This window comes from Labrus bergylta, chromosome 13, assembly GCF_963930695.1.
Source record: "Labrus bergylta chromosome 13, fLabBer1.1, whole genome shotgun sequence".
Classification (NCBI taxonomy): domain Eukaryota; kingdom Metazoa; phylum Chordata; class Actinopteri; order Labriformes; family Labridae; genus Labrus; species Labrus bergylta.
The window spans coordinates 686,261-702,568 of NC_089207.1; the positions used below are offsets into that span (position 1 = coordinate 686,261).

A 16,308-nucleotide genomic window follows, 5' to 3' on the forward strand; every position below is an offset into this window, starting at 1 on the left:
CTGAATGCAAGAAGACATTACCATTGGCTCCAATGATTCCACTTCAATTTTCCCTCTTATTTAAAACAACATTTAACACTACACAATTCCTCATATTCTTTAAGACATACTCAGCAGCCTTTTTTTCTTGTTCCTAAAACCAATAAAGAAATTGGCATTCAACTACAAAGCTCCCTCTGACTGGAACAATCTACCTATAAACATCAGAACAATAAATTCACTACACATTTTTAAGAAATCAGTGCTACCTTTTCTCACAAAACCATGTTTCTGCTTCTAATGGTAATGTCTTCTTACCCCTCTAATATCTTAATTGCATATGTCACTATGTACATCTACTTTGTGTGGGTGCTGTGGCTTTGCGGGAGGGATACGCGGGCGGATGGGTGTTTGAGAGCCTTTATGTTTATGTGTGTATTTTGTGCTTGACTGTCTGTATCACACTGTACTGTTGTGTTTTTGTTTTTGTGTTGGACCCCCTCGAAAACGAGATGGTTCATCTCAAGGGGCAATCCATCAAATAAACAGAATCTCTCACACATAGATGTGTTTATGTATGCAGTATTGCACTGGAGTAAGCATTCATAGATGTGTTTATGTATGCAGTATTGCACTGGGGTTAGATACAAAGACATATATGCACATTTTATTATTGCATCTGCATTAACTACCTACATGTGTTTATGGACACAGTATTGCACTGGGGTTAGCTTCATAGATGAATGTATGTATAATTAAAAAAAACATATTTGTAGACATGGTCAGATCTAGTTAATGTGGGGCCCCTTCCTTGTTTATGCAGAAAAGATTATTTTCCCACTTGTTCCTGAATAGGATCCTGCTCTGTCCTGCTGCTTGCCTCTGTTTGGCAATTAAGCCTTATAATTATTGTATTGATGTATGTATTTATTTATTTTTTGTTTCTTCTTGTGTCTTCCCTCTTCTACTCTACTTTAAGGACTGACATTGTTATGCATAACAGCCGTGATCTATAGTATGACCAGACTGACCACCCTGTTCCAATGTTGTTTGTTGATGTAACCTTGCAACACTGTCACGGTGAATCTATTGCCTCTTTGTGTACAAAACTTTGATGAACAAAACAAAAAACATAAAAAAAAAAAAAAAAGATGGAGCATTTCCTGAGTGATTGGTAAGCTGTCCATAATATTCTCCCTTTGAACAACAAAACATTTTGACCAAACAAAGCTCGTCTGAGGTGAATATGGCAGTCGCCTCTCACAGTGGTTCTAGTGGAAGAATCATTGTCAAGTTCTGTGTGTTTTTGTGACCACGACTCTGCCCAAACTTGAAAAACTGCTTGATCAACTGCTGAAGGATGCAAAGGACAACTCAATTCTTCTTATTCTTTGATTTTTATTTTCTTGAAGATGGTTTTGGGTTTGATGGTTTCAATGGCTGTAAACAGAATGATGGAATATGAGGGAATCGAATAGGTTGATAACCTTCAAGATAAACAGAAAAGACATGCATTAGTCTCAAATAAATTCCAATAAACATTTTCCCTCAAAGTTTTCCGAAAGAATCAATGTTACCGTTACTTGTTTCTCAAACAAATAAAGTCATTCAAATTAACCTAGGATCTCAAACCAATGTAATGATTAAAGTAAAAATACACATACTTAATCATTCAGTTCACATAAGGTTTAAACAAAATACATAAGCTTAAATTAGCATAACCAAAATTGTCCAACTTAAACTGCATTTTACTCACTAATTCAACCAAACAGTCATGGAGAAGCATGACCTCAACACATCATCCACATTCAAAGTTGTTTTTTCCTACCAGTTGCATCTTCTGATTGATCAGGAGTTGTGGTCGTGCCCTGTTTCCAGGGGCAGGTGAGAGGGCTAACTGAGGGTGCGTTCGAATTGTCCCTCCTATCTCCTTTCACTATCCACTTCACCTTTAACCCCGGAAGCATTTAAGTGGTGGCCATGATAAGAGCCGTTCGAATTCTCTAAAAGTTAAGGAAAGGTGGGTCAATGCTTCCTTTATAACCTCCTTTAGCATAGGATACACTGGACCATCCTTTACGAAAGGAGATGAGATATGCCGCCCCACAATTCCTTGCGGCCGCAACATTTAAAGCGAGTCACGCATCCGACCATTCACGGAAATTAACGATGATTGTAAAGTGACTCAGATCAGATAAGAGACATTTTTATCAGATGATGTTTTATTCAACATACTTCATTCACTGAAGAATGCTGTGCTGCTGTACATTTGAATGTTTAAAACATTATGTGTAGGTTATATCTTACATAAATGTAACAATTAATTTCATACAATCATATGTATGTTGATGTTGATTTCTGATTGGACAGGAAGCTGATGGTTTCACTTTTCTTACTTGTAGCCTGGTAGTCTATATTTCTTTTATTTCAATCCCAACCTCGTGGTAATTAGGATTATTTCTTTATATTATATATATATATATATTATATGCGTTTTTTGTAGTCCATTTTCTGAACATTGTAGTTTCAACACGGCAGACCCACGTCATTAACCTCCGCCGGCCCGTCGCATTTAATGACATCACCTAGTGGAAATGTGGTCGGCTTGTCAGAGCAAGTCCTTTATGAATTCTCCTAATATCTTTCCTTGAACTCATGACGCTTTCGCGGGGTTAAGGTAAAGTGGATAGTGAAAGGAGATAGGAGGGACAATTCAAATGCACCCTGAACTACCTCCAAACATTTCATGCCATGCTTTACCAGTGGGTGCGCAGGTGAATATGGTCCCTCTAGGAGCACTTTCCAAGAGTTTGGGTTCCTCCAACTTATTTTGCATGTGTTCGCCCTCTTCAGGTTTGGAGTGCATCAGAGTGTGAATGTGCTCTTGTGAATGAATTGGGATTTGACACCACAGTCATTGATAGCTTTCTGTTGATGTAGTTACCCGCCCATGTAGGACTTTATACATCAAACAGGCAGTTTTTTAACTGGCAAAGCTAAATAGCTTGTACTTTAGAATGTCAGTGTTTCCCACACATAGACTATACCTGGGCAAACCGGCCAATTAAATGTATGTCTGCCGAAGTATATTTCTGACTGTTCTTTTGAATTTTTCATGTATTCATAAAATTGTAGCGTATGTGTGTGAGAGAGAGAGAGGGAGAGCGCTCGCGAGAGAATGCAGAGTGCAGACCTCACGGCCCCCCCCGGTATATTATAATATTTTCTATGCTTTGTTATGGAGATTCAACAAAGTTCAAGTTGTTGTTACTTCTGTAGTGATCAACTGGTTATGCAGTAGTCAATATGTAAAAATATTGTGCAAATATATAAAGGCAGGACCTTCAGTCAGACATGTCCTAATTTGCTTAAAATTATACAGGTTCAATTTAATGTTATTAGATACCAGGAATACCCCCATGTGCTTAAACTCATTAACAAGCTGTAGTTCTTACCCTTCCAAGAGTACATGTGAGCGTGAGGTCATTTAATAGACATATAATATAATATACACCCACACCCATTTCAAAACATGGAATATGAACCAGGGATTTTCTGATAATAACAATAATAAAATGTTTTTACTTAAATTATTTAAAACAAATTTGAATTTAAAACAACCATGAAACTAATACACACGTTGTGTAAAACCAAACGTGCAAACTTTCTTAAGGTTCAGAGATTACAGCTATTCATATCAACAGAAAGTTGAAAAGACAACTGTTATTAAAAAAAGATTCAGTTTTATTCATGGTTCATAAATAAGCACACACAAAAGCATTTTTCAGTCTTTCTACAGTGTCTCTTTAAAGTATGTTGGCCTCATGTGAATCAGGTTGCAGTATCTGTAAAGTCACAATAAGTCTAATAGATTTTCTAAACCAAGGGTAAAAAAGGGCATAGATGGTAGGGTTGAGACAGGAATTAAAATACATCAGAAAAACCATGTAAGTCTCAGTTGAGGAGCCAATTAAGATGTTATGGCCTGCCAGAAGAACACAATAAGATGGACAGTAACACATCAGAAAAACAACTATCAGAATACCAAGTGTTGTTGCTGCTTTTAGCTCAGATTTTTTAACTTTCACAGTTTTTGAATGCTTAAGTGAGACATTTGCAATTTGGGACTTCATGGCACGAGCCTGAGACAGAGCCACCACAAATACTCTCATATACATAATAATGATAATGGTTATGGGAATAATTAAGCCAACAACTAGATCAACAGTTGCTAACATGTTAACCACACATTCTCCTTTGCAGGAAATATACCTGCCTGGTTGCTTAAGGTTATCCAATAGAAGGATAATGCTATATATTCCAGAACAAATCCAACACAAGAAAACACAAAGTGTAGCCATTTTTAAAGTCACTTTTGTCGGGTAATGCATCGGGTCACAAATGGCCACATAACGGTCTATAGATATGAGCACCATGCTTCCTATGGAGGCAGAGACTGTCATCATGGGTATCAGAAAATATAACACACACATGAGGTCACCCAGGATCCAGCAATTCTTTGTCCGGAGGACTTCAACCGGCATCACCAAGAAACCCACAAGAAAATCTGAGACAGCCAGAGACAGGAGGAGGAGGTTGGTGGGTGTGTGGAGCTGGCTGAATGAAGAGAATATCACAATTGTGAACACTACAAAAAATATTACCAAACTATTGAAGTATTTAAAAGCCACATAGTAAACAAGCAACTTCAGAGTTATGATTTAACAGCTCACACATTTGTTTTAAATCGTTAAACTTCATCCCCATGAAAAACTTATTTTTGCATTAGTTACGAGGTTACTTGCCTGAAGTGTGAGATGGAGATAATGACCAACAGGTTGAGAAATGCAGTGAAAAGAGACACCAAGTACAGCACAATGTTGCGTAGCCCAGTGCTGGAGTCAGGAGGTTCTGGTTTCCTGCACGAGCTGTTCAGGAGTTGAGGAAAGCAGAGGTCCGCCTCTTTCATGGTCTCTGTCATTAGAAGGACTAGAAGCTGCTGAGCTCTGGCAGCTTTCTCACCAAAGCTCTCAGACATTCTCAATTGACCCTGTCTTTTAGACCTCTTGTAAAATCCTGCCCACTTCTCCTTCCCTCTTGTGACCCTGACCTATCCATGCACCGTCTATCAAAATACTACTTCCACCTATCCAGGGCCAAGTGGCAGTGGCAGCAGGTTAAGCAAATTGACCCAGACGTCCCTCTCCCCATCAATGTTTTCCAGTTCCTACAGGGAGATTCCAAAGTGTTACATAGCAAAATGGGTAATGGACATTATCCAAGCGTGTTCTGGGCCTTTCTTTCTTCGCGAGCCGGTTTACCCCCCGGAGAGGAGACGTAAACGTAAACGGTACGAGCCTGTTCTGGGCCTTTCTTTCACCACCTGAACTTGTCACTTCACAAGTTTGCTGTTCCTGTCAGCACTCTCATTCTTTTCGGCACTACCCACAGCTCTTGACCATTGGTGAGGGTTGGAATTGAGATAGACTGGTCAATTGAAAGCTGATGATTCACCAACCTGGCTGTCAATTTCCCAATCCATTTTACACTCATTGAAAAAGACAGCAAGTACTTGAACTCCTTCATTTTTAGGCAGATACTTCCCTCCACACCCAGAGGAAGCAATCCACCATTTTTGGGTGGATAACCCTCTTTTAGACCTGTGCTGAACTTTACACTCAGCTACAAAATACCCAAGGCCTGCTGGAGGTCCCAGATTGAAGAAGTCAATAAAATAAAAAAACATGATCGGTGACAAGGTGGCAGCCTTTCTGAAGACCACACACACCCGAAACATGTTTGTATTTTTCCTGAGGATTTGGACACAGCTCTCACTTTGTTCAAACAGAGACCTGATGGCTTATTGACATTGACATTGATATTGTAATGGATCAATGGCCCCAGAACTAAATATTCACAACAGAAGACCCCACATGACCCTCCAAGGGACATGATCATAGTCCGTTCCTAAGTCCACAATACACATGTTGACTGCATTATTAAACTGCCGCTCTCTCCCTAGAAGCCTTGCACGGTTAAGCAGCTGATCCACTGTCCCGTGGCCAGGACAGAACCTGCATAGATTCTTCTGTCATAAAGGTTCGACAATCGTTCCCAGTCTGGGAGCAGTTCTCCACTCCTGCTATGAACAGCCTGGGACAATCCCTTCTCTGACTTCCTGAGTCGTCTGACGTTTTGCCAGAGCATCCTTGGTGCTAATCATAAATGCTTCTCAATAGCCTCCCTGAACCCCTCTCACACCGGTGTTGGGCCACGCAGGCTTAGGACAGTCAAACAATGGACTTGGGCCTGCACCTCTGTAAAAGCCTCATTTGAGTTATTCACTGAGATCACAAAGAGGCCTAAAAGGACTCTTAATCCCAGAATCCCCTGCGGTACTTCACACCTACGCGTGAAGTAAGGGGGGACCGGAACCTCTCTCTCCTCATTGGAGGGGACCTGAGGTAGACCCCCCATGGAGCAGGCCAGGCTACAAAACTCCAAGACTTCCATTGTTCTTCCTCTTTCCACGCGCTGACTTCTAGTGCTCGGAGACACAAGCTCACCTCCTGTTTTCTGCAACCATCTTCCTTTGTTTTAAGTTTTGGCGCGCAGGTAATCCGCGGCCGGCAGTGTTCTAAATTCCGAGCTCGGATTGTCCAGTGAACGCATCTCAGTTTCTCGGAGAGCGTCAGACTATAACAGGTTATCAGAAAGATAACGGTCTTATTCCGTCCTGCAACGAAAGGACAACAAAGGACATCTTTCCACTCGACGGAGAACCAACGAAGCCGCTCTCGCCGTAAGGGACCCTCGCCGCCATCAGACGCCTCTGCACCAGGATGGACAGAAGATCTGCTCCATCGCCGGACTCTTTTCCTTTCACCAATCGCGGACAAAGCGATTCACAAGTGAGGCTTAATTAGGTCTGGGCAGAATTAGCTTTAGAGAGTGTTTTTAACAATTGTTGATCGAAGCAGAAACTGTAATTTTTATCTTTGTTGGACCGCTGCGTCCTGAGTTTTAACTGTTTAAAACTCTTGTTGTTGTTTCGGACCGCTGCGTCCTATATGTGTTTAGCGTAACAGCGTTATAACCGGGTATTACTCTTCCGATCAGAAAGGCCAGTGTAAGCTGTATTAACTTGAATTTGGCTATTGGTTTGTTTCTGTGAATGAAGGGAATTACTCCGAGTTGTGGCGCGGGAGTCGGACTGTGATCCGGCCTCTCCAGGCACGCATTTCTCTTTTATTCTCTTTTATCCTCTTTTATTTCCCCTTCTACGAACATACACCCACACATATTCCCGTGTAAACGTACATCTGGAGACTAACTCCACCACCGCGCCATTACGCACATAGGCCACACACACACACACATCCACACAGAGATCTATACACTCGTGGCTATCCAGACGCCTCAGAGACACAGATCGTGTAGGGCCGAACTCGGTCTCTTTTAGACCTTAAGGCCACATTTAGGCCTTTGTTAGGTTTGCGCCATCGTGAACGACCACGTGGGTACGAAGCAATCTCGCCCCTTTCTTCTTCCCCCTCTCTCTCTCTCTCACACACACACACACACACACACACACACACACACACACACACACACACACACACACACATTTACATTCACACCCCTTCCACAAGCCTTTGCTTGATAATGTTTGTTGCTTAGATTAGTTTATAATAGTTATTTGTTTAATTAAGTTCATTGATTTTGGGTTGATGTTGCTTTGTTTAAATAAATTCTGTTATAATTTAAGAGAGCAGTTGTTTGTGATTACTGGTGTATTTGCATTGTGATATAAGCTGGGTGCGAAGGCTTTGTGTACGGATTTCACGCCTTCAATTTATTAAATATAGTTATTAATTATTAATAATATTAGTAATTAAATAACTAATTTGAGACTGATTTGAGTGATACTTTGGTTATATTTACCTGATTACAGGTTGGTGCCCCAAAACGAGATTAAACATAGTTTAATGATATTTTATTTATATTATTAATAATTAAGTATAATTATTAAAGAATATAACCAAAGTTGACTTGATACAACCCCAACAAATGGTGCCCCGTGTGAGGCTTTCAATAAACCAGCTTTATTGCACTGTTATTGCACAGTAATCCAAACTTAAATCCTAAAAGGGATCCTTCTGAAGAAAATTATATTTTCTCTAAATTTTTGTGGTTTAAGCAAAGCAGACATCAAGCTGTGGCTTAGTTGTGTTGTATGTTGTTGGTTAATGGTTAAAGCCATAACTGTTGTCCCCTTTGGGTCCATACAACAATTGGACATAATGATGCAGCTAGTGTGACTTTATCAAGGAACTTGATTTGTTGCATTAATCTAGATTTTGATCCTGAAGTATTCTACTAAAGGATTGTGGTGCTCCTTGTTGTTTGAGAGCCATTTGGCCAGATGAGAGTGTAACCTCATCATTGTTGCATAGCCAGCTGTCTAAGAGGTGTGAGTTCCTCCCTTCCTTTGAGGAATCCCCTCTCCTATCTTCCAGGATAGACTGCAGTGATCAGTTGGGAAACTTAGATAAGATAAGATTTGCTCTTGTGTACCAAGACCCTAGGTGAGCCGGGAGCTGAGACTCCTTTTGGATCAGACGACGCAGCACTGCAAGAAACTGCTGCCGGTCTGACGAACCTCTCCTCAGAGGAGAGTGCCAACCTATATAGCTATTCAATTAGCATTAGTGATAAGAAGTTAGAAGACCTAGTTGATCTTGTCAACCACCGAGCCAGGATCACCCCTAATAAAGACAGAATGTATGCAGAAGACATACATCAACCATGGGCCAAAGCTCACTATGGATCAGATGATCCACCCCTTCAAGACATAGTTGCTAATCTTATCCACCTCCCTATAGAGCAGCTCGACAGCCTGAACTCCTACACCCTCAGCACATGTGAAGAGAAACTAAAGGGCTTGGTTGAATATGCAAATCAACCAACTGGGAAGCCAACACATACAGTTTCAGATGTTCTAGGCAAAATTCTCCTCCTTTATCAGCGCAAATCAAATGTGCAGAATGAGATACACCGGGAACAGCTAGCCCAGGTACTAGAAGAAGGACAGATCCTGTGAGACGACTTCGAAAGAATGCAGGATAAACTAAAGACCTTGCAGGAGGAGAAAAAAACACTGCATGAAAGCAGCAAACTGGCCGAACAGAAGAAACGAAGTGACACGGTACCCAGATTTCAGGATAGGCAGATAAGTACTGCAGCCCCCAGATCAGCTGAGGAAACCTCAGACGAAGGATGGGAGACTGAACCAAGCCCCTGGAGGAGGGAGACAGACATGTTGCAGGATCTGGAGGACAGGGGAAGGCACCGCCGGGTCGACCCAGGCACAAAAGCGCCCACGTCCTCAGACTACCCGGTAAAGAGCTGGATGATTAAAGATGAAGGGCCCCTGCGTTCCGCAATACGCTTTGAGCGAAGAGAACCCTCACCCCGCAGGAGGAGAGGCTTTACTCCCCCTAGAGACAGGGAGGAGAGACAGGCCCAATTGGGCACCGAACGCTACCTGTCCCACGATAGACGGCCACGTCTGAGCCAAACACAAACCCCGCCACGGTTACAACCCTACTACCGTGACAACCACAGGGCTTACGATTTATCAGACGAATCGGACGACCCTCGCCAGCCTTTGGGTCAGGGCCTGCGAACCAGGCAGATAGAACCACAGGCCAAAGATCTGAAGCGTTTTGACCCAGATAGCCCAGATTCAGGTATTAACGACTACCTTAGAGAAGTTGACCATTGTCTCTTTGACCTGCCTCATGCGTCCTCACATGAAAAACTGAAACGGATCTGGAAGACTACGGCTAGGAGTGTCCGTGATTTCATGGAGACACTCCCATTACTTCCATTGTTATTTTTTATTCACTTCAATAGTATGCACCTGCAGATGTCAAATCCAGGCAGAGTCCGAAATCAACTCTTTGACTCATCGGCCAAGTTGGCGAGTGGATCAAAAATATGACCAGCAAAAATAACAAAATGTGTTTTTGTTTTAAGTACATTTGTTTTCCACATTTATTGAGTTAATAAGGTATTTTGTTCTGTTTAATGAGATCACAGTTTAAGTGGAGGATTATTTTATCAGATCAAGAAATTGAGAAATGATGAAAAGTATATTTGCTCCACTTTATTTTTTTAAAAGGAAGTATTGCCCAGGCCACCCCCTTCTTCCCTCTGGAACAACCCTTGCATTACCACTTTACAGACTCAAAACAAAAATCCATCTGGGAATAATGAATAAGCTTTATACTAGAAAAACATTTTTTTTCCTGATTGAGATTCGACAGAGTCGAACACTTAACATAAGCACTAGGGATGTAAAGATTAATCGTGAGGCAGTTAAAAATAGATTCAAAGGTGTCAAGGTTCACATCGGTACTCTGAAAATGAATCACAGTAATATTGTGAGTGCAGCAGCTGTAGAGCAGAGGTGGTTGGTTGTAACAAGCAGGCGTTATCGTGGCAGCTGCAGAGGCCAAACCACACTAACAAGTGGGTTTGCAGCCCTGCTCGCCCAAACGATTGCCAAAACCAATCCTCACTAACTGGCTTACACCATATGTCTACAAGACATTCCCTAATCTACTGTGTAGGCTGAAACCTCAACATTCAAAATTAAGAAGAAGTCCCTCATTGCAAGGAGAAACCTTTACCTTTAAATTGTTGGACCATATGCAGTTGTCAACAATCAAGAAAGTCCAGAAATCTATTGCAACAACAAGGAAAGCTCTTTATGCCATCCTGTTCCTACTGGCTTTCAGGCAAGTCATGGCCATCTCTGGAAGTGGGATATGTTAAATAGATCTGTTAAAGCAAGGTCTTCAGCTCCCATCTCCAGAAAAAAGTCCCCTGCATACTTGGGGAGGTTGGGGGTATGGAGTTTGATTTGGCCATGTTTAAAACCTCTAATGTGGAAGCAGCTGCTAGTAAATGCTGCCAGAAAACCATCTGTGCCTGTAGTGGCTGCAACCTAAGAACCCACTGGTAAACACAAGCTGTAAAGAAGGCCTTTTGAGCTTGGTAAACCACAGGTCTCCAATGGCTTGGGGGGCTGTGCCTTCTGTAATGGGGGAAGCAATAATCCGCTGTTGGGGTTGTATCAAGTCAACTTTGGTTCTATTCTTTAATAATTATACTTAATTATTAATAATATAAATAAAATATCATTAAACTATGTTTAATCTCATTTTGGGGCACCAACCTGTAATCAGGTAAATATAACCAAAATATCATTCAAATCAGTCTCAAATTAGTTATTTAATTACTAATATTATTAATAATTAATAACTATATTTAATAAATTGAAGGCGTGAAATCCATACACAAAGCCTTCGCACCCAGTTTATATCACAATGCAAATACACCAGTAACCACAAACAACTGCTCTCTTAAATTATAACAGAATTTATTTAAACAAAGCAACATCAATCCAAAATCAATGAACTTAATTAAACAAATAACTATCATAAACTAATCTAAGCAACAAACATTATCAAGCAAAGGCTTGTGGAAGGGGTGTGAATGTAGGTGTGTGTGTGTGTGTGTGTGTGTGTGTGTGTGTGTGTGTGTGTGTGAGAGAGAGAGAGGGGGAAGAAGAAAGGGGGGAGATTGCTTCGTACCCACGTGGTCGTTCACGATGGCGCACACCTAACAAAGGCCTAAATGTGGCCTTAATGTCTAAAAGAGACCGAGTTCGGCCCTACATGATCTGTGTCTCTGAGGCGTCTGGATGGCTGCGAGTGTATAGATCTCTGTGTGTGTGTGTGTGTGTGTGTGTGTGTGTGTGTGTGTGTGTGTGTGTGTGTGGCCTATGTGCGTAATGGCGCGGTGGTGGAGTTGGTCTCCAGATGTACGTTTACACGGGAATATGTGTGGGTGTATGTTCGTAGAAGGGGAAATAAAAGAGGATAAAAGAGAATAAAAGAGAAATGCGTGCCTGGAGAGGCCGGATCACAGTCCGACTCCCGCGCCACAACTCGGAGTAATTCCCTTCATTCACAGAAACAAACCAATAGCCGAATTCAAGTTAATAGTAATATAGTAGTAATAGAGAGAGGAAGGGTAGCCTTTATTTGACAGAACATTTAAAAGTGACAGAACATTTTGGGAGAGATAGTGGGGAATGACACCAACATTACATTTTAATTTGTGTCTTTTATTTTTTATATCACATATTTTATTAAAATTAATCAGATAGGGCAGAACTAAAGTTTAGGTGGTGAGTTTAAATGTGGGACTTGTGTTGTGGTATTTCTTGCTCTCCCTTGTCTTCATTACAACTGTGGGTGTTTCATTTGTTCCATGCAAGAAGGGTGGTTCTCTTTCTTGTATATTCTAAGATTCAAAACTAAATCTTTAAAAAATGAGTAATTTTCAAAAAACTGTAAACATGCTAGTGCAATGTGATTTTTGAAAGAATGTAAAGATAGCTAGATCTTTATTCATTGCATTTTATACAACAAAATTCTCTAACTCTCTGTAATCTCTTAACCTTGACTGAGCTTGCACATTCGGTTTTACACAGTGTTTGAAACCAGTTCGAAGGTTGTTTTAAATTCATTTTCATTCTTTTTCTTAAACTTTCATTGAAAACCATTACTATTGGGATTTTTAGAAAATCCCTTGTTCATATTTTATGATTTGAAAAGCTTAGGAGTCTGAAAACTTTATGCTTCATAAATACACTTGTCTTGCTATAGTAACAGAAAGTTGTTTTGAGATCAAAACATTTGAAAAGACAATTGTAAAAAATGATTCAGTTGTATTCATGGATCATAAATATGCACACACAAAAGCATTTTTCAGTCTTCCTACAGTGTCTCTTTAAAGTATGTTGGCCTCATGTGAATCAGGTTGCAGTATTTGTAAAGTCACAATAAGTCTAATAGATTTTCTAAACCAAGGGTAAAAAAGGGCATAGATGGTAGGGTTGAGACAGGAATTAAAATACATCAACAAAATCATGAAAGTCTCAGTTGAAGAGCCAATTAAGATGTTATGGCCTGCCAGAAGAACACAATAATATGGACAGTAACACATCAGAAAAACAACTATCAGAATACCAAGTGTTGTTGCTGCTTTTAGCTCAGATTTTTTAACTTTCACAGTTTTTGAATGCTTAAGTGAGACATTTGCAATTTGGGACTTCATGGCACGAGCCTGAGACAGAGCCACCACAAATACTCTCATATACATAATAATGATAATGGTTATGGGAATAATGAAGCCAACCACTAGATCAACAGTTGCTAACATGTTAACCACACATTCTCCTTTGCATGAAATATACCTGCCTGGTTGCTTAAGGTTATCCAATAGAAGGATAATGCTATATATTCCAGAACAAATCCAACACAAGAAAACACAAAGTGTAGCCATTTTTAAAGTCACTTTTGTCGGGTAATGCATCGGGTCACAAATGGCCACATAACGGTCTATAGATATGAGCACCATGCTTCCTACAGAGGCAGAGACTGTGATTATGGGTATCAGAAAATATAACACACACATGAGGTCACCCAGGATCCAGCAATTCTTTGTCAGGAGGACTTCAACCGGCATCACCAAGAAACCCACAAGAAAATCTGAGACAGCCAGAGACAGGAGGAGGAGGTTGGTGGGTGTGTGGAGCTGGCTGAATGAAGAGAATATCACAATTGTGAACACTACAAAAAATATTACCAAACTATTGAAGTATTTAAAAGCCACATAGTAAACAAGCAACTTCAGAGTTATGATTTAACAGCTCACACATTTATTTAATATCAATAAGCCTTATCCCCATGAAAAACATATTTTTGCATTTGTTACGAGGTTACTTGCCTGAAGTGTGAGATGGAGATAATGACCAACAGGTTGAGAAATGCAGTGAAAAGAGACACCAAGTACAACACAAAGTTGCGTAGCCCAGTGCTGGAGTCAGGAGGTTCTGGTTTCCTGCACGAGCTGTTCAGGAGTTGAGGAAAGCAGAGGTCCGCCTCTTTCATGGTCTCTGTCATTAGAAGGACTAGAAGCTGCTGAGCTCTGGCAGCTTTCTCACCAAAGCTCTCAGACATTCTCAATTGACCCTGTCTTTTATACCTCTTGTAAAATCCTGCCCACTTCTCCTTCCCTCTTGTGACCCTGACCTATCCATGCACCGTCTATCAAAATACTACTTCCACCTATCCAGGGCCGAATGGCAGTGGCAGCAAGTTAAGCAAATTGACCCAGACGTCCCTCTCCCCATCAATGTTTTCCAGTTCCTACAGGGGGATTCCAAAGTGTTACATAGCAAAATGGGTAATGGACATTATCCAAGCGTGTTCTGGGCCTTTCTTTCTTCGCGAGCCGGTTTACCCCCCGGAAAGGAGACGTAAACGTAAACGGTACGAGCAGAAACAAAAGCGAGGTAAACGTGGAGGCATAAGAGTGAGACTGGCTAAAATACTACACAGGTCTGCTCTTCCAACTCTTCTACTGGCAAATGTAAGATCTCTGGACAATAAAATGGACCATATAGAGCTACTGAGAGCTGCGCACCGCGACGTGAGGGACGGCTGTGCGTACATTTTCACAGAGACATGGCTGAACGAACGCATCCCAGACTCCGCCGTTCAGCTTGAACAATTCACATGCTACCGTTCGGACAGAATCCTTATTAAAGGAGGAAAGAAGAAAGGTGGTGGAGTCTGTGTTTACATCAGTGATGCTTGGTGTCGAGATGCTGCTGTGGTATGTAAACACTGTTCACCGCTGGCAGAGTTTATGATCATTAAGTGCCGTCCTTTCTATAAACCGAGAGAGATAACAGCGACCTTGCTGGTCACTGTGTATATACACCACCAACAACGCTGATAGAATCTACGCACTTTGGGAACTTTACAACGCCATCAGTGAGCAACAGACAGCCCACCCAGACGGATTTTTCATCATTGCTGGGGATTTTAATCATGCAAATCTCAAGACGGTTTTACCCCACTTCCACCAACACGTGACCTTTCCCACAAGAGAAGGTAACATTCTGGACATGATTTACACATCAGTTAAAGGTGCTTACAAAGCTTCACCTCTCCCCCACATCGGCCACTCTGACCATATCAGTGTAATGCTAATGCCAGCGTACAGACCCAGGGTTAAAGTCACCAAACCAGTTCTGAAGCAGGTATGTGTGTGGCCAGAGGGGGCCTCTGCTTCACTACAAGACTGCTTTGATACCATAGACTGGGAGATGTTTAAGCAGGCAGCCACCTCCAACAACCACACAGACATTGAGGAGTATTCTGACACTGTTACCTCCTACATTAGCAAATGCATTGCTGATGTCACCACCACCAGAACCATCACCACCCGGGCTAACCAGAAGCCATGGCTGACAGGAGAGGTACGCGGGCTACTGAGGGCCAGGAACACCGCCTTCAGAGCTGGGGACGCAGCCTGCCTGAGAACAGCGAGGGCCAACCTGTCCCGTGGCATCAGGGAAGCCAAACGCAGCTACACACTAAAAATAACCGGACACTTAAAGGACAGCAAAGACGCGCAGAGCCTGTGGCATGGTATCCAGACCATCACGGACTACAAACCCAAGCCACAGACCTGTGACAGCAACACCTCTCTGCTGAACGCCCTCAACAGCTTCTTTGCCAGGTTTGAAGCACACAACAGCACGCCCCCACAGAAGACCACCCCCCCTCCCCACGACCAGACCCTGTGCCTGACTGCAGCCAGCGTGAAGAGAACCTTCTCCAAGATCAACACCCGCAAGGCTGCAGGTCCAGACAAAATTCCTGGCCGTGTGCTGAAGGACTGTGCAGAGGAGCTCAACGATGTCTTCACAGACATTTTCAACGCTTCTCTGAGTCAGGCTGTTGTTCCGTCGTGCTTCAAAGCCACCACCATCATAACCGTTCCAAAGAAGCCCTCACCATCCACTTTCAATGACTATCGACCCGTTGCACTGACCCCCATCGTCATGAAGTGCTTTGAAAGGTTAGTCATGGCCCACATCAAATCCACCCTCCCCACCACCCTGGACCCCTACCAGTTTGCATACCAAGGATGCCATCTGTTCTGCTCTTCACCCAGCCCTCACCCACCTGGACACCAAAAACTCATACGTCAGAATGCTGTTCATAGACTTCAGTTCAGCATTCAACACCATCATCCCTCAGCAGCTGATCGGCAAACTGGACCAGCTGAGGCTCAGCACTTCCCTGTGCAACTGGCTGCTGGACTTCCTCAGCGAGAGGCCTCAGACAGTGCGGGTCGGCGGCAGCACATCAGAAACCACCGTCATGAGCACTGGGG

The 16,308-nt window shown here is 42.2% G+C and overlaps 2 protein-coding genes across 2 annotated transcripts; both read right to left on the minus strand.

Annotated features, from left to right (window-relative positions):
• Positions 1–3,747: 3,747 nt before the first annotated feature.
• On the minus strand, positions 3,748–4,983 carry LOC110001912 (trace amine-associated receptor 1-like). The gene is given in 2 exon segments (XM_065962309.1): positions 3,748–4,685; positions 4,736–4,983. Coding segments are annotated over 2 exon segments (1,125 nt in total). The 5' UTR covers positions 4,961–4,983; the 3' UTR covers positions 3,748–3,785.
• Positions 4,984–12,805: 7,822 nt separating this feature from the next.
• Positions 12,806–14,043, minus strand: LOC110001911 (trace amine-associated receptor 13c-like). The gene is made up of 2 exons (XM_020657468.2): positions 13,842–14,043; positions 12,806–13,653 (listed from the first exon to the last, which is right to left on the minus strand). The coding sequence occupies exons 1-2, from the start codon at positions 14,019–14,021 to the stop codon at positions 12,847–12,849; spliced, it is 987 nt and encodes a 328-aa protein (XP_020513124.2). The 5' UTR covers positions 14,022–14,043; the 3' UTR covers positions 12,806–12,846.
• Positions 14,044–16,308: the final 2,265 nt, after the last annotated feature.